We start from the raw sequence: 23,798 nt of genomic DNA on the forward strand, positions 1-23,798 counted from the left end.
CGCTCGCTCTGAATCAGAGCCCTCCTCCATGAAAATGGAGCGGCCTCCTGGCCACTCGCATAGCTGTGGGTGACCACCCACAGCATATGCGAGCAGCCAAAAAGATGGTTGCGATTGTCTTGACCATCGCGACCATCGGACTTGCGACGGAGACCCTGCGGTAGGGTCTCCCTGCCACAAGCCCTAGAGTGATTTTGGCTCTATCAGAGCCAAAATCACTCCCACTGACATCACTAGTGATGTCAGTGGGGCCGGCTTCAGACGGTAGGCGTTCCCATGGGAACGCCTCCGTCTGGCCACAACGCCCCCGGCACGCCCACCAAAGGGGGCGTGCTGTCAATCAACATCGACAGCACGCCCCCTTTGGTGCGAGACCGGGAGCGATGGAAAGCCCGTCGCTCCCCGGGTCTCGTGCATGCGCACGACAGAGCTCCCTCCGTCGTGCGCATGCGCAGTGGGTACCATCAACCCACTTGCGAGCATACTGCCGCTCGCGAGTGGGTCTGAATGACCCCCTTTCACCACTGTTTCCAACAAAATAACAAGTGTAAACTTTTAATGATTAAAACATTTTACAAATTGTTCTTGCATTCAATTACTTTTGCACTTAAACTTGCAGCAAGCCTAGGAAATTTATAAGGTTGTTCCACCATTACAGTGGATATGGGTTATAACACCTGTCCCGATGCTCCTTTGCTACTTATTTCGGACATTTTCGTTCCCTTCAACGTACAATTTGAAACACATCTAGCTACTAAGTATAGAGGTTAGTGTTTAAATGTTGCCTTCATTAACATCAATTAGTTTAATTTCCACTACATAACCCTTTTTTTTATTTTTTTTATGCCAATTCACATTACAATGAAAATAAAATATGTAAAAATCATATACATGAAACAAAAATGTTTATAAAAATAGTTACACAGTGGTAATACAGAAACGGCAAATTAATTTTCTTAACCATTCATTTTCTTAATCAACCGTAAGATGCAATCTCTTCATTGTGGATTGTGGCTCATCTTTCCGTTCCCACCCTCTTTGGTTTTTGCCCAAGAATGTAAGAGAAATTGGAATTCTGAGAAAAATGCCTACAGTGGGTCTAGGGGCCTGATAAGGCAGCATATACGCAATTGCGATCGCAGCTGCAATTTCATCCGGAATGCAGCTGCAAAAATATGCTAATGCTTTCTATAGCACAGCTGACATAGAGGCGCCCACTGCTGCTTCTTCATATCTGTCCAACCTCACTTTTCTGCATATACATTGGTACCATCAACACACATCGGCCCATCACGCAGCATTTACAGCAGGTCTGACCAGCCGCAGAAACGGCAAGACTCGTCGCACGCAGTAAGTACTCAAGCTGTATAGTATAGAATCACATTGGCTAATTTATGCACGCTCATGAAAAGGCATACAAACAGACAGGCACACCTGCGTTTTTCTGACCACTCCCCCATCACCACCCCCAAACGCTGACATCCTGTCACTCACTTTGCAATGGATTCCTTTGTGCATCCGTACTCGCAATGCGATCACTGCACACACGCAGTGCGGCTATTACACATGCACAATGGCAATTGTTCGACTGCATCCGTAATCGCTATCATGTACGCTGCTGAATCAGGCCTGTGCCACACCACCCAGCATCATTTTCCAGCCTGTGGTCTATTTTCTGTCTGTGGTCTATTCCCTGTCTGAGGTCAGAACTACAGCTCTTAGGTAACACAGCGAAGTGGATAGATATTCTTAGGCCATTGAAGATGATTGTTGCTCCAGAGATCCCCAGTGAAGTGTATGGGGTGAGAGGAGGAGGAAAGGCTGCAGTTGGATCTTGAGCATCACTCCCTGATATCACATTAACTGTGCCACTACCTTGATGCTATGGGATAAAGGGCACTGTATATCAGGCTGCGAGCAGGGACTTTCAAGTGCAAACATTTTCACTTTCCATCTTCCTGCTCCATACAGGAAAAGGTGTTTGCACCTCATACAGCTGTGCTGATTTGGATAACTTTGACATACTCACATTAAAAAATATTGTATACAGCTGTATCCTCACTTACCTATCCTTCTGGCTGGACATGCACATGGCTTTTTTGTAGGGGTGAGCGGGTTCGGATTTCTGAAATCCGAACCCCCCCGATCCGAGGCCGATCCGAGTCAGGCTTGACTTTTCCCGCCTGACTCGGATCTGAAATCGAGGCAAAACGTCATCATCCCGCCTTCCGGGTCTCGCGGGTTTTGGATTCTATATAAGGTACTCGCGTTTTCTCACTCGGCTGTGGACAGTGAAGAGGGAGGGTGGGAGTTAGGTCTGGCTGGGCTGTGTAGTGTAGTGTAGTGTAGTGCAGTGCAGTGCAGTGCTGCTGTTGTCCATAGGGGCTGTGTCCACTCCTCCAAAGTCCATAGGGGCTGGCTGTGTTGTGCTGTGCTGCTGTTGTCCATAGGGGCTGTGTCCACTCCTCCAAAGTCCATAGGGGCTGGCTGTGCTGTGCTGTGCTGTGCTGCTGTTGTCCATAGGGGCTGTGTCCACTCCTCCAAAGTCCATAGGGGCTGGCTGTACTGTGTTGTGCAGTCAGTTGTCCATAGGGGCTGTGTCCACTCCAAAGTCCTGTGCAGTGTCCCAGTCCTAAAGGGGTGCTGTAGTGTTGTCCAGGGGGTGCTCTGTCCATCAGGGGTGCTCCCCCAGAGTGCAAAAAAAGTAAATATTTTTTCTGTGTTTGTGAATTGTGTGCGCAGTAGCCGCACGTGCATCAACAAAGTAGCGCCAAGCATGCGCCTGTGTCATAAGTAAAGGGCCGGCTGGCTTGACCATTAAAGGGTGCTGTAACCCCCAAAGTGCACTCCAAAAAAAATAAAAAAATATATTTTTTTGTGTTTGTGAATTGTGTGCACAGTAGCCACACGTGCATCAACAAAGTAGCTCCAAGCGTGCGCCTGTGTCATAAGTAAAGGGCCGGCTTGCTTTACCGTTTAAGGGTGCTGTAACCCCCAAAGTGCACTCCAAACCAAATAAAAAAATATTTTCTGTGTTTGTGAATTTTGTGTGGACTGTAGCTGCATGTGCATCAACAAAGGAGCAGCGCCAAGCGTGCGCCTGTGTCCCATAAGTAAAGAGCCGGCTGGCTCATTTCTTAAAGGGTGGTGTAACCCACAAAGTGCACTAGTCTCCAATAAAATAAAAAAATATTTTCTGTGTTTGTGTGCGCCTTAGCCGGACGTATATATCAATATAACATAAATGTAGGACCGAACTTTCTCCGATAAAAATAAAATAGGGAAAGATCAAGAACCACTTCCTCCTAGTGCTGAAGCTGCTGACACTAGTCATGACATAGACGATAACATGCCATCAATGTCGTCTGCCAAGGCCGATGCCCAATGTGCTGAAGCTGCTGCCACTAGTCACTAAAGGGCACATACAATCCCAAATGACAAAGTTCAGGAAAATGACCTTAAAATTTTTTTTAAATCATCTGGGGAGAAACGTAAGCTTGCCAATATGCCATTTACGACACGGTGTGGCAAGGAACGGCTAAGGTCTTTCCCTATGTTCATGACTGGTGGTTCAGCTTCACATGACGATGGAAGCCCTCCTCCCGCTAAAAAAATCAAACAAGTTAAGCTGGCAAAAGCACAGCGAAGAACTGCGCATTCTAAGAAGATATCACAAATCCCCAAGGAGAGTCCAAGTGTGGTGGCGGTTGCGATGCCTGACCTTCCCAGCACTGGATTGCAAGAGGTGGCTCTTTCCACCATTTGCATGCCCCCTGCAAGTGCTGAAAGGAGCACCCACAGTCCACTTGCTGATATGCAAATTGAAGATGTCACTGTTGAAGTACAACAATACTGGTGTAGCTGGCACTGAGGAGGAAGTTGGCGAGGAGGATTCTGATGGTGATGTGGTTTGTTTAAATCAGGCTCCGGGGGAGACAGTTGTTGTCCGTGGGATGAAAAAGCCCATCACGGTCATGCCTGGGCAGAAGACCAAACATTCCACCTCTTTGGTCTTGCAATATTTCTATCCAAATCCAGACAACAACTGTCTTGCCATATGTAAAGGTGAAATTAGTAGGGGTAGGGACGTTAGCCACCTAGGAACATCCTCCCTTATACGGCACCTGCAGCGCGTTCATAAAAAGTTACTGTCAAGTTCAGAAACTTTGGCTAAGACCGTAAGCAGTCCAGGGACACCTAAAATCCCATTGTCCTGTTGTATCCAAGCACCTGCAAACCACACCGTCAACTCCCTCCTTGTCAATTTCCTCCTTAGTCAGGATCGGAAGTAGTCCTGCAGGCCATGTCACTGGCATGACTGACTCTCCTATCCGGGATTCCTCCGGAGGATCCTGCATTGCTACGCCTACTGCTGCTGCTGTTGCTGCTGCTGGGAGTTGTTCATCATCCCAGAGAGGAAGTAGGAACACCACTACTTTTACTAAACAATTGACCCTCCAACAGTCCTTAGCGAGGAGGATGAAGTACGACAGCAGTCATCCTGAAGCAAAACGTATAACTGAGGCCTTGACTACTATGTTGGTGTTAGACGTGCATCCGGAATCCGCCGTGCAGTGGGATTTAGACAACTGATGGAGGTAGTGTGTCCCCGGTTCCAAATCCCGTCTAGATTCCACTTCACTAGGCAGGCGATACCGAGATTGTACAGAAACGTCAGAAAAAGTGTCCTCAGTGTCCTGAAAAATGCGGTTGTACCCAATGTCCTCTTAACCACGGACATGTGGACAAGTGGGACAGGGCAGACTAAGGACTATATGACTGTGACAGCCCACTGGGTAGATGTATCACCTTACGCAGCAACAACAGCAGCGTCACCAGTAGCAGCATCTCAGAAACGCCAGCTCGTTCCAAGGCAGGCTACGCTGTGTATCACCGGTTTCAGTACGAGGCACACCGCCGAAAACCTCTTAGAGAAACTGAGGGAAATCATCGCCCAGTGGCTTACCCCACTTAGACTCTCCTGGGGATTTTTGATATCTGACAATGCCACCAATATTATGCGGGCATTACATCTGGGCAAATTCCACCACATCCCATGTTTGCTCACACAATAAATTTGGTGGTGCAGAATTTTCTGAAAAACGACGGGTGTGCAGGAGACGCTTTGGGTGGCCCGAAAAATTTCTGTCAACTTTCACCATTCAGCGACTGTGTTCCGAAGACTGGAGCACCAGCAAACACTCTTGAACTTGCCCCACCATCACCTGAAGCAAGAGGTTGTGACGCGGTGGAACTCAACCCTCTATATGCTTCAGAGGATGGAGGAGCAGCAAAAGGCCATTCAAGCCTATACATCCACCTATGACATAGGAGGGGGTATGCACCTGACTCAAGCACAGTGGAGAATGATTTCCGTGTTGTGCAAGGTTCTCCAGCCCTTCGAATTTGCCACACATGAAGTCAGTTCAGACACTGCCAGCTTGAGTTAGGTCATTCCCCTCATTAGGCTTTTGCAGTAGCAGCTGGAGAAAGTGAAGGAGGAGCTAAGATGGAGCGATTCCGCTCGGCATGTGGGACTTGTGGATGAAGCCCTTCATTCGCTTTGCCAGGATTCCAGGGTGGTCAAGCTGTTGAAATCAGACCACTACATTTTGGCCACCATGCTCGATCCTAGGTTTAAAGCATATGTGGTGTCTCTCTTTCCGGCCGACACAAGCCTTCAGAGGTGCAAAGACCTACTGGTGAAAACATTGTCAGCTGAAGCAGAACGTAACACGTCAACAGCTCCTTCATTTTCTCCTGCAACTGGGGCTGTCAGGAAACAACTTAGGTATCCTAAGCAACCCGCTGGTGGTGATGCAGGGCAGGCAGGACCAAGTTTGGACATATGGTCCGGACTGAAGGACCTGGCAACCATTTCTGACATGTCTACTGTCACTGCATATGATACTATCACCACTGACAGAATGGTGGAGGATTACATTGGTGACAGCATCCAAGTAGGCATGTCAGAAAGTCCGTACCTGTACTGGCAGGAAAAAGAAGCAATTTGGAGGCCCCTGTACAAACCGGCTCTATTTTACCTGAGTTGCCCCCCCTCCAGGGTGTACTCCGAAAGAGTGTTTAGTTCACAAAATGTGGAGAAGATGATGTTCATAAAAATGAATTATCAACTCTTCCAGGGAGACCAGCCTCCAGAACGTACAGAGGGACCTGTGGTGGTGGATTCCAGCGGGGACAAATTAATACTCTGTGAGGATGAGGATGTACACAACACTGAAGAGGGTGAGGAATCGGTGGATGAGGACGACATCTTGCCTCCGTAGATCCAGTTTGTGCAAGGACAGATTAATTGCCAGTTTGTTTTGTGGTGGACCATACGAACCAATCATTTCATCCACAGTCGTGTGGCAGGCCCTGGTACTGAAATGATTGGTTTGTTAAAGTGTGCATGTCCTGTTTATACAACATATGGGTGGGTGGGAGGGCCCCCTGTTTATACAACATAAGGGTGGGTGGGAGGGCCCAAGGACAAATCCATCTTGCACCTCTTTTTTTCTTTGCATTATGTGCTGTTTGGGGCCTAGTTTTTCAAACTGCCATCCTGTCTGCCACTGCAGTGTCACTCCTAGATGGGCCGCCCACTCGTATCTCTTAGCATAGTCATCCAGCTGTCTCGGTGCAACCTTATGGACTAAAAACAATATTGTGAAGTGTGAGGTGTTCAGAATAGACTGGAAATGAGTTGTTATTAAGGTTAATAATAGCATAGGAGCAGAAAAACCCACACATTCTGTGATTTTAGCTGTTTTTATGCTTTTTTTTAAAAAAAATACAGATCCAAAACACAAAACCCAGAACCCAAAACACGGAAGGGTGGTTTTGGAAAAATCAATCCAGATCCAAAACACGAAGAAAGATCCAGATCCAAAACACAAAAAGTGGCCGGTGCACACCCCTATTTTTTTGTGATATGCTAGACATCTTGTGGTAATGTATCACAGACTATACAGTACAGTTCTATAGATTAATAGCTTGTGACGCCTTTGTTAATATATCCCTAAAGATTTTGTGAGCTGTGATCTCTCCGCCACTAAATGGTTAACAGAGAACAAAGTACATTACACCTCAAAATATGGAAAAAAAAGGTTAATGCCAAATGTGTTATGTTATAATACAAGATAAAAAATAAAGGTGATGCTGCCATACTGTCAGCAGAATATTACTCACTGCCACTGGCTGCAGCCAGTATGCTCACCTTCACTAACCCCAATTCATGATGATTTGTCAGATATCACAAGCTAGAAACAGCCACATGATAACTCTTATCAGTTACAGTAAGTGAGATTTCTGTGGCCCTACTGTATAAAAGCATGATGCTGAAGTCATAGTGGTTTCATACACGTTGTTAAACTGGCCATACACTAGAACGGGATGTAGTCGGCATCCCGCCGTGTGGGATGCTGACAGTCTAACTACCGGTGCCGAAATCCCGACAGGTCGGGATCCCGGCACCAGTATCCCGACCATCAGCATCCCGAAGGTAAGTATCGGGGTGTTAGGGGGAGGGTAGTGTTAGCTAGCGGAGTTAGGGTTAGGCATTAGGGGGAGGGTTAGGGTTAGGCACCAGGGAGGAGATTAGGTTTAGGCACCAGGGAGGGTGTGTTAGGATTATGGTGCGGGGAGGGGGTGGTTAGGTTTAGGCACTTGAGAGGTAGGTTAGGGTTAGGCACAGGGAGGGAGGGTTAGGATTAAGGTAGGACAATACTTACCATTAGTTGCTATGGGTGTCGGGATTCTGGCTGTCGGGATGCCACTGTCTATATTCTGACCAGCGGCATCCCGACAGCCGGGATATCATACCCATTCCCACTAGAACAACTTTCATCCAACCGTTCAACTTGTCTCTCTAACAGATCATTGCTCTATACACCTAGCCAATCTTTTCATCAGACCAGCCAACCAGCCACCTCTTTCAGCAGACCAGTAGTAGGCGGACACATACAAAGATTACATGTGTATTTATTTATACATTTTTTTTTAAAGTAAAAGTGAGGGCTTTTGAAAAAAAAAAAGCTATGGTGAATTACAGTAAGGTCCGGCTGCAAAGTGCAAGCCTACACCCTGGCCAGTGGGGAACTGTACCTGTACATTTTTGGGCAAAGCCAGCCCTGGTGCCAATTGGCCTATGGTTGTATGGAATGATGGTGGGGGGACCCACGCTGCAAGGAGTCCCTCTGTGGTTATAGCAGCACAGGCTGGGAATATCCTTTGCAGGTTACCACAAAATCAGGAGGATCCCATATCAGTCTGAAAGCACCACTGCTGGTTATGAAATAAAGGGACCCTCACACATTCAAAAAAATTATTTATTTATTTTTTACATGCAGAAGTGGTTCTGACAGACTGATCATTCTGCTGGGTGGACAGCTTCCAACTTTCCCCCTATACTGGATGATAGTTGGCTGGCTAGAAAAAAAATCATTCTAGTGTATGGCCAGCTTTAGACTCTGGAATGGAATCGGTATGATTTACCGCCGGACCCATGCCCGGCGGTTGGAATCCTGACAGTGGCATCCCGGCAGAGGAGGAAATCCCGATCGTCAAAGGTAAGTATATAGTAACCTATTACTACCCCCTAACCCTAACCTTCCCCCCCAGTGCCTAACCCTAATCCCCCCTCTAAGTGCCTAAATCTAACCCCCCCTTCCCCGCCGCCTAAACCTAAGTCCCCCGGGGGGGTGCCTAACGCTAACCCCCCCTTCCCCTAGCCTAAACCTAACCTCCCGGGGGGGTGCCTAACACTAATTCCCCCCGGGAACCCTAAACCTAACCCTCCCCCCCTACGGCTATCCGCGCTGGCGTCCCTTCGATCGGGATGCCGTGCGTCGGGCTCCCGCCGTATGTCTAATGACAGGCGTCGGCATATCGACGCTTGTCTTTAGACTCTTGCCGGGATATGACAGTCGGGAAGCCGGTTGTCGGGATTAGGTCCGTCGGCTTCCCGATTGCACACCTCTGGAATAACTAATATCTGCGATCATTTACTAAAGAAAGTATATTTTCTCTTGTAATACACATATACAAAAATAAATAAACAAATATACACCTAACTTATTGACACACAAATTAAACAAAAAAACTTAACCCACTGACACACAAACACTTTGAAACAGTCACATGCTGACAGCTACACAAACACATTTTATAATGGTTTGCTATTGTTTTTTCTTCAGTAACATTATGGGACTGAGAGACTGATTCAGACCCGGTCGCAAGCGCTGAGCGCTCGCAACTGGGTCGATGGTGGCCCACAGCACATGCGCGCGACGGATCCGGCTCCGTCGTGCGCATGCGCAAGAACCGGCTAGCGACGGGCACTCCGTCGCTCTGGGTCTCGCACCAAAGGGGGCGAGCTGTCGATGTTGAGTGACAGCTTGCCCCGTTTGGTGGGCGGGTCGGGGGGGTGGCTGCCCAAACGGAGGTGTTCCCATGAGAGCGCCTGCCGTTTGGGGGCGGCCCCACTGACATCACAAGTGATGTCAGTGGAGAGCTTCCGGCTCTGTTAGAGCCGAAAGCTCTCTGGGGCTTGCGATGGGCGAGACCCTACCACAAGGTTCTCGTCGCAAGCCCGATGGTCGTGATGGTCTTGACCATCGAGACCATCATCCTGGCCGCTCGCAATAGCTGTGGGTGGTCACTCCAACAAAAAAAAGCCCGGCCCTGATTCAGAGGTTGGAGTAAAGCAAAAAAAAGTTATTTTGCACCTTGGCAAAACCGTGCTGCACTGCAAGTGGAGGAGATGTAAAATGTGCAGAGGGACTTTTATTTGAGAAGGGCATGTCCAAGCTCCAGTCTAATTTGCTGTATAAAAATAAATCTGTCCAGCATTTATGAGCTACATGCAACAGCAGCCAGTATTTACCCTGCATGCAATAATAATAAATGTATGTGCACCCCTTGCAGTGCAACATGGTTTATTCAGCTGCACAGTTACTTGCTCTTTTTGGCTTTACTCCCAACTCAGAATCAGGCCATTTTATCCTTGTGTCTTTGTTTTTGTTTGTTTTTACACCTACTGTATACCTGCTATACCTACCTGAGATAATCTCCCCTTATTATAGTGTAGGTGATCTAGCATGCTTGCACTCGTAAATGATCCATCCAAAGGCCACCAATCTGCTCTTCTGAAAATGAAACATGTGCAATGTATCCCCTCCAGGTCCGTCACTGGCAGGGCCAGCGCTTCCGTTAGGCAGCTGCCTAAGGGCGCTGGGACCTGCGGGGGCGGTCCGCTGAGGTTCATGCACTGCTGGTGAATTGGCATGCCAGCACTTTACCTTGATCCGACAAGATGCGGGCACTGCAGTCGGGACGCCCCCGGCCCCTGTGATTTGAAGTTTTGCCTAGAAACCTTGCACCGGCCGTCACTCTTCTTGCCGTAGACATGGAAATTGTTTGATTTTGGTCACAAAATAAACTGTTCACTCGTATGTTATAGACTGGTTTCTTCCTATTGTGAACTTTAGTTCTGCCACATTAAACACAACTGATCTACTTTACTGAACATGTTTAAGTGTTGGCCAATAGTTCTACTTTCAGCAAATTCTAAACTAGGACTATCAAAAGTTGTTCTAAAATACATTTGACAATAGTTGTTCATGGCATATCATTGTTTAATTTACTTATCTCTATTAGACACTTTGCAATGCATTTAAATTGTAGATTTTAGTTTGACAGATTTATTCCTATGAAACAGGACAAAATGATTAGCTTAATATGTAAAACATGTTTTTTGTTCTTTCAGCTTGTGAGACTGAAGCTGCAAAAGTTTATCAGAAGTCTGTAGAAGAACATTTACAACCTTTCAAAGACAACATAGAAGAGTTTAGGAGCAAAGGTAAAGCACTATGACATTATGGGATCAGGTATTAGATCTAATGTCCGGAAAGTGGCACTTGGTGTTTTCTGTACTTTTGAAGAATTTGGAGCATTTAAAGTCTACAATAGTTAGAGCACTAATCAGGAGTTAGCTGTATTTAAGTTTATTAAGTTTATTTTACAAAATAGTACATGAGATCCTATAGTAGCTGCAAGGGTCAAAGGAAACATTGTTGGGCTGGAGCTGGAAAGCTGTATATTAGGTCTTCTACAGGTATTCAATGTGGAAAAAACAATCTTTAGAGATTCTGCATTTTTTTCCTTTACAGTTATCAAAAAATGTAGTTGTTTATTGAATCTGAGCAGTATAATTTCATGTTATAATTATATTTACTTATACCAAGACTAGCAGAACAGTCCCTAATCTTATTGTCTCAGCTATTATTTCTCATGTGCCTTGGCTGCTGTTGTGCTTTGCTCCAGTCCCAACGCTGCAGCAATGTGGGGAAATGTGTTCATTTATGTTGCATTTTTTTGTTTGATGTCACCTTAATTGGAATGCAAGTGTTCACATAGACTGGCTATAGGCCCCCATACATAAAAAATAGGGATGAGCGGGTTCGGTTCCCTGAGAACCGAACCCACCCGAACTTCGGGGATCCGGGGCGATCCGAGCCCAAGCTCGGATCTCCCTGTCTGCCCCGGATCCCTCTCCCGAGGCAAAACCTCGAGATCTGCTGTCGGATCTCGAGGTTTTGCCTCGAGCGGCCATTTTTAAAAAAATGCCTTTGCCTTTAATGGGCAAAGTGCTGATTGGCTGACAGAGCCGTCTGTCACGGCTCTCAGCCAATCAGCATTATGGTGCTCATTTGCATGTGAGATCCGTGCTACATGCATCTGTGTGATTGACAGTGACACAGAGCACAGATGGGTCAGTGAGACCCGTCTGTGCTGCTGTGTATTTCAATGACACAGATGCACGCACGGACCAGGAGATCTGTGCTACTTGCATCTGTGTCATTGACACAGAGCACTGACAGGTCCGTGAGACCCGTCTGTGCTGCTGTGGTAAAAAAAAAAAAAAACCTGTGTAAAAAAAGAAAAAAATGGCGTGCCCCCCCCAAAAAAGAGCAACCAGCCCCGGGCATTAGTGACCCAGTGCTGGGTGTGCTTAAATACAGGGGACAAACGACGTAGGGGTCCCCTGTACTTAAGCACAACCAGCACCGGGCTAGTCAGAACCAGCGCTGGTTGCCAAAATACGGGGGACAAACGACGTAGGGGTCCCCCGTATTCTGCGCAACCAGCTCTGGGCTCTGATCCAGTCCTGGTTCTGGAAATACAGGGGAAAAAAATTAGTAGGGTTCCCCTGTATGTTCCAGAACCAGCACTGGACTTTTTCTAGCGGGGGGCTGATGCCACAGCCAGGGGAGCAGTTTCACCGGGCCCCCCAGCCGCAGCATCAGCCCTGACCGCTAGTCAGCCTAGGCCGGGGATCCCTGGAGAGCTGGGGACCCCCCCAATAAAGGGGTCACCCTCTCCAGGGCACCCCAGGCCCAGGCTGATAGCCCGGGGCTATCCCCGCCACCCCTGGTGGCGGTGGGTGGCGGGTTGATTGTGTGGTGTGGTGTAAATAATGAATATCAAACATTGTCTTTACAAGTAGAACTGCAAGTCCCAGCAAGCCTGCCCCGCATGCTGGTACTTGGAGAACCACAAGTACCAGCATGCAGGGCATTAAGGGCCCACTAGTACCTGTAGTTCACCTGTAAAAAAATGTTTAAAAAAAACACAGGACACACACACCGTGACAGTATAAGTTTATTAAACATACATACACACACACACACATGTACACATACTCACCTATGTAACCTGTAGCATCGGTCCACTTGTCCGGTAAAGTATCCATAGGGGACCTGTGAAAAAAAACATACTCACCATCTCCTATGCGAGGTTCTGTCCTCTTCGTTCCAAAGTAGGCATCCCCGGACTTGGCAAAAAAAAAAACGAAAACGCGATCCACGAACTTAGTACCGTTCTATAGAACGGTACTTCCCGAATGAGAGCTTAGCGGCGGGGTATCACCATGGAAACCCCGCTGCTAAGCGTTCATTGGCTGAGAGAGGTCATCTCCCGTCTCTCAGCCAATGAACGGCTCCCTCCATTGTAGTCAATGGTGGGAGCCGCAAGGTTATTAAAGTTTACCCTGCGGCTCCCACCATTGACTACAATGGAGGGAGCCGTTCATTGGCTGAGAGACGGGAGATGACCTCTCTCAGCCAATGAACGCTTAGCAGCGGGGTTTCCATGGTGATACCCCGCCGCTAAGCTCTCATTCGGGAAGTACCGTTCTATAGAACGGTACTAAGTTCGTGGATCGCGTTTTCGTTTTTTTTTTTGCCAAGTCCGGGGATGCCTACTTTGGAACGAAGAGGACAGAACCTCGCATAGGAGATGGTGAGTATGTTTTTTTTCACAGGTCCCCTATGGATACTTTACCGGACAAGTGGACCGATGCTACAGGTTACATAGGTGAGTATGTGTACATGTGTGTGTGTGTGTGTATGTATGTTTAATAAACTTATACTGTCACGGTGTGTGTGTCCTGTGTTTTTTTAAACATTTTTTTTACAGGTGAACTACAGGTACTAGTGGGCCCTTAATGCCCTGCATGCTGGTACTTGTGGTTCTCCAAGTACCAGCATGCGGGGCAGGCTAGCTGGGACTTGCAGTTCTACTTGTAAAGACAATGTTTGATATTCTTTATTTACACCACACCACACAATCAACCCGCCACCCACCGCCACCAGGGGTGGCGGGGATAGCCCCGGGCTATCAGCCTGGGCCTGGGGTGCCCTGGAGAGGGTGACCCTTTATTGGGGGGGTCCCCAGCTCTCCAGGGATCCCCGGCCTGGGCTGACTAGCGGTCAGGGCTGATGCTGCGGCTGGGGGGCCTGGTGAAAGGGCTCCCCTGGCTGTGGCATCAGCCCCCCGCTAGAAAAAGTCCAGTGCTGTTTCTGGAACATACAGGGGAACCCTACTAGTTTTTTTCCCCTGTATTTCCAGAACCAGGACCGGATCAGAGCCCAGAGCTGGTTGCGCAGAATATGGGGGACCCCTACGTCGTTTGTCCCCCGTATTTTGGCAACCAGCGCTGGTTCTGACTAGCCCGGTGCTGGTTGTGCTTAAGTACAGGGGACCCCTACGTCGTTTGTCCCCTGTATTTAAGCACACCCAGAACTGGGTTACTAATGCCCGGGGCTGGTTGCTTTTTTTGGGGGGGGTGCACGCCATTTTTTTCTTTTTTTACACAGGTTTTTTTTTTTTTTTTTACCACAGCAGCACAGACGGGTCTCACGGACCTGTCATTGCTCTGTGCCAATCACACAGATGCATGTAGCGCGGATCTCCCGGGTTCATGCTACATGCAAATGGGCACCATAACGCTGATTGGCTTCCTGTCTGCCACTGCAGTGCCACTCCTAGATGGGCCACGTGTTTGTGCCGCCCACTTGTGTCGCTTAGCATAGTCATCCAGCTACCTCGGTGCAACCTTTTGGCCTAAAAACAATATTGTGAGTTGTGAGGTGTTCAGAATAGAGTGGAAATGAGTGAAAATTAATGTTATTGGGGTTATTAATAGCGTAGGAACAAAAAAAGGCCCATTTTATGTGATTTTAGCGTTTTTTTTTTATTTTTTAAGAAAAAATCCAGATCCAAAACACAAAACCCAGAACCCAAAACACGGAAGGGTGGTTTTGGCAAAACCAATCCAGATCCAAAACACGAAGAAAGATCCAGATCCAAAACCAAAACACAAAACACGAAAAGTGGCCGGTGCACACCCCTAATAAAAAATCTGAAAACCACAATTGAACAATTTGAAGATTTGTTGCCCGATCTTAGGATTTCCCAATCTAGCTATCTGCACCCATACATTACAGTTCTGTTTCAGTGATTTGCAAATCATTTTCAGCAAACATAGATCTGGCAATCTTGAAAGGCCCATAATTTTACTACTAACGGTCTGCAAATCTGCTGATCATGTCCATGGACAATCTGATTTAACAATTCCAATCACTTTTTTGGTTCCAATCTGTGATCTGTAAAGCCCATACATTGCAGATACATCAGCAATCGATTGTGGCAATTCGGCAATTTGCAATAGATTGTGTATAAAAAAATCTACAATGTATGGGCTTCACAGATCACAGATTGCAACCAATAAGTGATTGGAATTGCTAAAACAGATTGTCCACATGTTGAATTTCACAGATCGATTGGGGCTGTAGATTGCTAGTGTATGGACATGATCAGCAGAATTGCAGACCATTACCAGTAAAATGATGGGCTTTTCAAGATTGTCAGATCTGTGTTTGCTGCAATCGATCTGCAAATCACTGAAAAAGATCTGTAATGTAAGGGCGCAGATTGCTAAATTGGGAAATCCTAAAATCGGGCAATAAATCTTCAAATTGTTCAATTGTGGTTTTCAGATTGCTGATGTATGGGGGCCTTAACCCAGTGGTCGCCAATCTTAATTGAGGTGTGAGCTACTTTAGAAAAATGAAACCTCCTGAAGAGCTAGTAAAATTGTAGAAAAAACAATCTGAAAGAAATGTTTAATAGAAAATAGCAACGCATTTAAGTATTATAGTGATATTGTTGTAGTTTGTAAATAACATTTAAGCACAGGCACATTTCACATTACTGGCTCCAAGGAGGTAAGTGCAAGTAGAGGAGCAAAAGATATAGGCAGGGCTGCTGTGTGATTTTTCTGGCAGGGCTGGACGGGAGTCAATTGCTCCACCATAGCGTAAATGCTGTGGGTGGAACCACGGGGAAGCACATCAGGTGATTGCAATAGAGGCTGCGGATATCACCTGATGTGCTTCCCTGTGGCTCCACCCATGGTTTTCGATCAGAGCCATAACTAGACTTTTTGGTGCCCTGTGCCAGAGAGAGCCCCCCCATTTTTTAAATAGGGACATAAGATATTGCACCTGAAAAAGCACCATGGCCTCATAGTAAAGGGCCAGGGAAGAGATAAAGAGATGGGGGAGGCCAGGAGATGCTGGGGATAAAAGAAGAGGAAGCTACAAGTGAGGATGATAATGAAAAGGAAAATTGACAGGCCCAAACAGCGCCCCCTGCCCTGAAGTGCCCTGTGCCATGGCACAGGTCGCACTACCCTAGTTACGGCCCTGGCATCGACGCCACGGGGAGCACACATCAGATGTCACTTCCTCCTAGTTGATTCAGCAGTACTGCAGCTAGGTGAGCTACCAAAATTAAGACCACGAGCTACCGGTAGCTCGCGAGCTACAGGCTGGAGACCACTGATTTAACCTTAGACCCCATAACTATAATAGGTGCAGGGGGTGCAGCTGCTATGAGGCCCAAGCGCCCTGCCCCTACACTCTATAACACTGCACCACACTGAATCCATACTACTTAGTGCGGGCAGGCACTCACATCCTGAGCCCCATGGATGGCTTCTCCTTTCTTAGCAATGTGCTGCTGTGTTATGATCCTGTTTGATACAATCAAGTTTTTGTATTTGTTTTCGGATTTACGTTTTTGCCTGGCCTGCATGTCAGGTTTTCTGTTGGTCTTGTGAACTGTTGCTATTAGAGCATGTCAACTGATTGCATTCCCTCCAGTCAGAATGCTCCTTGCATCAGCTGTAGTGATAGCCATCAACCATTGATGTTTCCAAACATTGACGATGACTGGCTGATGTCAACTAGTTTTGCCATCGATGGCAGAAAACCAGTCATCGATAGATGACTGGGAGCCGATGATTTTTTTTTTCTCTTTACAGGATGGAGCTTATGTAAAGGTGGGTGGAAACCGTGCTAATCACCAACGTGGTGGGGGTATATTTGGAGGGGGATGGAAGTGCTGCACCTGAAAATACATGTACCTGGTCCTGCTTGTGATCAATATGGTAATGGTAGTCAGGTGCGCTCTTTGGGTGTGTGTGATGGGGGGGAAGGAGTGATGTAGTGTAGTGTAGTAGGTGGTGTATCTAATTCTGTGAGGAATGAAGACAAACAACGAGATGGGGCTCAAACTGTTTATTTGAGTAGTCACAACGCTTCCCCGGAATGGTGGGGAGTTGGCAGGGATGGGTGTGGGGTGGGGAATAGATGGTGTCTTGGATGAGGGGCTGTGGGTCAGGGAGGAGGGGGTGTAGTACCACGACTGACTGTGGGTGGGACTGTCGGTGGACCCTTTCAGGGGGCTCCTTTCCATGAGGTTCTTGACCAGTACGTATTCCCTGCTGGACCTTTGGTCTACAGACTTGTGCACAGTCGGTGTTGGCGTGTGATAGACGGTGGGAGGCTGCGGTGAGGTCTGCGAATAAAGTCTCGAATACAGTCTCGGGTGTGGTGGTGTCCCCCACAGTGGTTCTGCAGAGTTCTTACCTACCGGCAGGGATTTTGTAGATTGGAGCTGCAGTCGACCGGTTACTTGCTGTGTTGTGATGGGGAAGCGCAACGTGGGGGAAGTCTGCGCTGTTCTGGGCCTGGATGCTGCCAACAGCTGGAGGTGTTGTTGGTTGGCCAGTGGATGGCGTCGGACCTTCCCCTGCAAAATGGTGCGCGTCGGTCAGGTACTGCACCAGCATCTCCTGCTTGCTTAACTCAGACTTCTGTTCCTCCAGCGGCTGCTCATAACTTTTCTGACACCCCTGCTTAAAACCCAAAAAGTCAGAAGGATCGTGAGGCCCCGCTTTAAGTGTGGTGGGTTGTCCGTTGCCTGCAGAGTCTGTGCGGGCTGGTGCGGATAGGAGTGCCGGTGCTTGATGCTAGGCATGGTTTGCTGGGATGGTGCAGAATCAGGTGGGTGCCTGGAGGGTGCTTAGGCATGTCCTCACCGCTTGTGGATCCATAATGGTGGTGTTTGCAGGTAAGGCAGCGGTGGGGGAGCAGGGGAGGGCATGAGGAGCGCTGGATCCGGGTGCCGGTGTGTGCTCGCCCAGAGTGGGGTTGGTGGTTTTGAAGGTGTGTCTCTCCAAAGCATTTTGGCGTGTAAGCCTTTTTCAAGGAAGTTACCTGAGTGCTAGCATGTGGGGATGTTATGTAGTGGCTCGGTGGGTGTGATCATATGGCTGGGTTGCAGCCAATCATGTTGGTGGTGGGGGCGGGAGCAGCCAATCGTGTTACTTGCAGCTGGGGAGTGTGTCATGAGGTGGTTGTGATGGTGATTATGTCAACATATTGGCTGGGTTGCAGCCAATCGTGTTGGTGGTGGGGGCGGGGGTGGGAGTGGTCACATGGGACTGTTGCAGCCAATCATGTTGTTTGCAGCTGGGGAGTGTGTCATGAGGTGGTTGTCATGGTGATTATGTCAGTTAAGGGTATGTGGATGTGTGTTGGCTGATAATGGCATAGTGGTGGCCGGGGCTGGGGCTGCAATCTGTGTGGTGGTTTGACAGCAGTCCGGGGATGTGAGCTGCCTGGCATATGGTGGCAGTGGGTGGAAGGACTGCATGGTGATGTTGGAATTGGCAACCTGGTGTTGGTGTATCAGTGCTAGATGGAGAGTGGATGAGCAGATGTTGGTGTGTGACTGTGGTTCTGATATTCATGGGTGGTTGACATGACCTAGTAAGGGGGTATGGTTGTTGTGGGATGGGAGTGGTGTTGTGTGTGGGCAGCATGCAATCATGTATGTGTTGTGGTGTGTGGGTTGTGCGTGTGCAGGGTCATGGGGGTGGTTGTAGTGTGGGTGATGTGGTCACTGCAGAGGGTATGGTGTGGGGTATGTGGACGATCATGTTGTAGTGGCCGTGTCTGGGGTTGGTGTAGGCACGGGGTCATATGGGGATGGGGGGCTGTGAGGGGGGGCTGTATATGCCGGTAGTTAATAGCGAGTGTGCCGGGGAGGCAGTGCAGTTGGGTGACGGGGGTAATGCTGGGTGGGCTGGGTTGTCTATGCTGGTGTGGGCTGGGGTTGGGTGGGCGGTGTGTAGAGCATAGGTTGTGTTATGGGGGGAGGGAGTGTGTGTGTGTGTGGGTGTGTTCTTGAGTATGTGTGTTGGTGTGTGTGTGTGTTGCTGAGAGCAAGTTTTCTCTAAGTGAGTGGTGGTGGGGTGCAGGGATCAATATTGGATTGTGTGTCTTGGGGTGTAGGGGAGCGAGTACGGGGGAAGGTACTTTGGATGCAGCTAGTCCTATGTGTGCAAATGGTATGGTATGGTGAGGTGAGCAACGTGACTGCTCATGCTGCTGTTATTTGGGGTGACAATACCGGGTTGCGACTGCTTGTTATGTTGTGCTGTGGGGGACAGTAGGGGGTTATAAAAATTGGGTTGTGGGGTGGTGTATGAAAGGAAGAGTGTTTAGAAATGTCCTGTGTGTGCCTGTTACGTGTGTGTTGTGATAAGTGTTGTAATTAACTAGTTTCTGAACACGGTCTTGTGGGGGCTGTTGTTGAGAAAGGTATGCAGTGGGCTGTGGGTTACTATCTATTTGTTCATGATGACTGATTTTACCTCATTATCTATGTTTAAACCTTTTGGTGCAAAAGTTTGTAGTGTCATGGTCCATCTCAGTTCCTCCTTGTTGAGGATTCTGGTGTGGTCCCCTCCTCTCCAGTTCTTTTTAATGTTTTATTCCTGTGAATTTGAGGCCTTTTGTGTTGCTACAGTGGTGTTCTAGGAAATGGAGGGGGCGCTGTGGTTGTCTATTTTTATTTCTGATGTTTCTTAGGTGTTCTGTGATCCTGGTTTTGCGAGTTCTGGTGGTTCTGCTGACATATTGTTTATTGCAGAGGCATTGTAGAAGGTAAATGACATTGGCAGTGTTGCAGGAGATGTGTTCTTTGATTGTGTAGTTTGTGCCTGTTTGTGTGGATGTGAATGTTGTCACTGGTATTGTACTTCTGTAGTTGAGGGTCATGCAATTGCTGCATGTTCCGCAGTGGTAGAAGCCATCTGTGATATGTGTGTGGTCTATGGTTGTTTGTATGGTTCTTTGTGGAGGTATATATGTATATATATGGACCAGTTTGTTGTGTATGTTTGGAGCTTGATTTTTGCCTTATCTGGTAGTACAGTATGTCATTTAGTTGTTCGTCCTTGAGAAGTAGGTGCCAGTGTTTGTTGATGATTTTTTGATGTTGGTGGCTTGGGTGTTGTATTGAGTGACAAACAGGACTTGGTCCTGTTATTGTTTGTTTTTGTTGTGTTTGTAGTCTAGAAGTGGTTTCCTGTCTTCCTCACCAATTTTCTTAAATGTGTCCAGTAGTTTGTCAGTGTTGTATGCTTTGTCGATGAATTGTTGCATGAGTGTCTCCCCTTGCGCATGGTGGTCTGTCAGTTTTGTGCAATTGCGTCTTATCCGTTTGTATTGTCCTGTCGGGATGTTCTCTAGCCAATTGGGATGGTGTCCACTACTTGGTAGGATGTAACTGTTTATGTCTACTTGTTTTTGTTTTTGGAAGGTCTTGGTGTGGATGTTTTGGTTGTCGATGTAGATCTCTAGGTCAAGGAATGTCACAGAGTCTTGGCTGAATTGGGTAGTGAAGTATAGGTTCCGGTCATTTGTGTTTATGTATTGGATGAATTCTTGGAGTGTGTGTAGGGGCCCTTCCAGATGCAGAAGATTTCATCGATGTATCTCGTCCACAGGACCAAATTCGCACCCCAGTCATGACCCGTCCATATGTGGGCGTCTTCCCACCTGTTCATGAACAGGTTTGCATAACTGGGGGCGAACTTGGTCCCCATGGTGGTCCTGTCTTCTGCAGGAAGAAGTCCCCATTGAACCGGAAGTAGTTGTGGGATAGGATGTATTCTATACCCTGCAGGATGAATGTGGTTTGCTGTGGGTCTAAGGTAGTGTCTTGTGATAGGTAGTGTCTTATGCTGTCCAGTCCCTGGTCGTGGTTTATGATGGTGTATAGTGAGGTCCCCCACCATGTGGTGTCTTCTAGTATTTTGAGTATGTGTGTAGTGTCCTGTAGGTGAGCGTTGTTTTTTCATGTATGGCTGTAAAAAATGGTCGATGTATTGTGAAAGGTTGAATGTGATGGAGTTGATCCCGGAGATAATGGGTCTGCCGGATGAGTTTGTGATGTGTTTGTGGGAGGTAGTAGAATACCGGGATTATGGGGTGTGGGTTATGTATGAAGCTATGTTCTTGTTTTGTGAGGATGCCTTTGTCGAGTCCGAATGTGAAGATGTTTTTCAGTTGTCGGTCGCATTTTTGTGTGGGGTCAGATTTAAGTGTTTCGTAGGTGTTTCTGTCCTGTAGTATGCATTGTGATTCCTTTATGTAGTCAGTTTTATCCAGAATGACTATTCCCCATCCTTTTTCCACCGGTTTGATGATGAGTTCGTTGTTTGATTTGAGATTGTTTAGTGAGGTTCTTTCCTTGGCTGTGAGGTTTTGGTTTTTTAGGGGGGTGTTCAATTTGTTGATGTCCTCCATGACTAGATGCTCGAATGTGTGTATGAGGTGACCCTTTAGGTGACTGGGGAAGAAGCTGGACGGGGGTCTCAGTGTGGTGTGTTTGTAGTCATCTATGTTTTGTTCTTTGGCTATCGGGTTTGACATGAAATATTTTTTGAGGGTGAGTTTGCAAACGAATCAGTTGAGGTCCAGATAAGTCTCAAATTTGTTGAGTTTGTTGTGTGGGGTTAATTTCAGGCCTTTGTTTAATAGGGAGTTGTCGCTATCTGTGAGGGTGTGGCCGCTGAGGTTGAAGATGCCTTGATTTTTTCCTATATTAGTGTTTGTACTTGTGTGTTTCTTTGTTGTATGTCCCCCTCTACATCCTCTTATCTTTGTTCCATTTTTCTTTTTGTTCCTATTGAGGTGTGTTCCAATTTGACTGTGTTGATTGTAGGCAGGTGTGACTGCCTGCCTCCAAATATAAAAAATTGTGTGCCCATTGTTCCTGTGTGTTAGTCTGTCGATGTGCCTGGAGGGTTTGTTGCCTTGTAGGGTGGTTCAGGGTGCAGTGTAGTGTGAGTGGGTATGGATAGGTTGTTTCCTATGATGGTGTTCAGCCACCCACATTCTAGTGATTGTCTTGCAAGATGTTCGTATTGTTCTGTCTCTGATAGTTCTTTGATGTCGTGGATGCTGAATGAGGTGTCTAGGTCGGAGTCTGTGTGGTGATTGCCTTCCATGTGTGTGTGGTGGTTAGCATTTGGATTTTGTGTTTTATGGATTTTGGACATGTACTGTTGGTAGGTGAGTTGTAGTTTCTTCTATATTGGTGTCCTATTGTGTTTGGTGTCATGGGTTTGGTTCTTGTTTCTCCTGTGGTTGTTTTGGTAGGTGTGTTTATTTTTGGGGACGGTGAATTTGTCTCGTATGATTTTGGATTTTTTTCTTTCTATGATTTGTTCTTCAGTTTTGTGAAGCTTCTCCATGGTCAGTTCTGCTAGATCTTTGAATTCTTTCTCGCTTTTGTATAGGTCCAATTGGGTGTCGAGGGTGTTGATCTTTGTGCTAAGGGTGTGGAGTTCCTCTTTGTGGGTGTCACTAAACCCTGCCCCCATTTTGATTAGCTCACAGCCTGGCATCCCCCAGCAGGTGGTTATCAAGGGGGTGCAAACCATTGATGGTTTACCATAGATGGTTTGTGTGCCATCGATGGAAATCACTGATGGGCCTATCGATGGTAATCATCAATGGACACCCCACCGATGGCCATCCCTACTCAGCTGACATTAGCAACCAATCAGAGATTTGCAATTCCTATGTATACCTTGTTTGCCTTTTGTTCTGTGTCAGAGCATAAGTCATTCTGACTCTTAGCAAGTCACAGCCTAGACCCTGCTTGCTTCAAACTATTGCTATCCCTTGCTCCTGAGTGTGTTCCACAGTTCCTGGTGATTGAATCCTTCCTTGCTGAATTCCTCATCTGCATTTACCTGCTGTCTACCGTGCTCCAATCGGCTTCTGCCACTATAATATTACACAGACTACAGCTATTTACCTGTTTTCAGTAAATCTGTAAGCTCAACAACTACAGTTTTTGTCAAGTACCTGTGTTTCTGACGGGATGTAGTCATGTGACTTGCGGCCGCAAGGCCGCTGGTCACAATGCCGACAGCGGAATGCCGGCTAGGGAATTATGATAGGCTTCAGTATTTCAACGCCTATCATAACTCCCTAGCTGGCATTCCGTTGTTGAACGAAGCTAAGTCCGGGGCGCCCTTAGCGTTAGCCATGGGGGGGGAGGGTTAGGATTTGGGAGTCTAGCGGAGTTAGGGTTAGGTTTGGGGGGAAAGGTTTAGGAACCCATTGGGGGGACTGTTAGGCACCCCTAGGGAGAGGTTCGGGTTAGGCACCACTAAGGGTGGGTTAGGGGGGGACAGAGGAGGTTAGGGTACTTACCTGCCCCTGTCGGGATCTTGATCCTGCCGGGCATCCACCACCGGCATTTCAATCCCTTTCTGTTTCTGACTGCTAAGCTTCACTACAGGCTAAAGTTCTCTGGCCCTGATTCAGAGGTGGACACTCTGACAGAGCGCTCGCTCTCAATCAGGGCCGTCCCTCTGAATTTAAGAGCGGCCTCCTGGTTGCTCGCATAGCTGTGGGAGACCACCCACAGCTATAGCAAGTGGCCAAAATGATGGTCGCGATGGTCAAGACCATCGTGACCATCGGGCTTGCGACGAGACCCTTGCGGTAGGGTCTCGTTGCCGCAAGCCCTGGAGTGCTTTTGGCTCTATCAGAGCCAAAAGCACTCCCACTGACATCACTTGTGATGTCAGTGGGGCCGGCCACAGATGGTAGGTGTGCCCATGGAAACGCCTCCGTCTGGGCAGCCACGCCCCCAGCACACCCACCAAAGGGGGCATGCTGTCACTCACCATCGACAGCACGCCCCCTTTGGCGCGAGACCCATAACGACGGCTTGGCCATCGTTATTCGGGTCTCGCGCATGCGCACGACGGAGCCGCCTCAGTCGTGCGCATGCGCACT

At 47.7% G+C, this 23,798-nt stretch overlaps 1 protein-coding gene across 2 annotated transcripts in view; it reads left to right on the forward strand.

Annotated features, from left to right (window-relative positions):
- FMN2 (formin 2) overlaps positions 1-23,798 on the forward strand; it is a 414,500-nt gene that overhangs the window by 301,364 nt on the left and 89,338 nt on the right. For both annotated transcript variants that reach the window (XR_015880159.1, XM_088481581.1), the window contains exon 14: positions 10,769-10,861. Coding sequence is in view for 1 of the 2 variants with exons in the window: in XM_088481581.1 (XP_088337707.1) it covers positions 10,769-10,861 (93 nt within the window). In the remaining variant the exon portion in view is untranslated. The remainder of the gene's footprint in view (positions 1-10,768; positions 10,862-23,798) is intronic.

This window comes from Taudactylus pleione, unplaced genomic scaffold, assembly GCF_031769625.1.
Source record: "Taudactylus pleione unplaced genomic scaffold, aTauple2 ptg000275l, whole genome shotgun sequence".
Classification (NCBI taxonomy): Eukaryota; Metazoa; Chordata; class Amphibia; order Anura; family Myobatrachidae; genus Taudactylus; species Taudactylus pleione.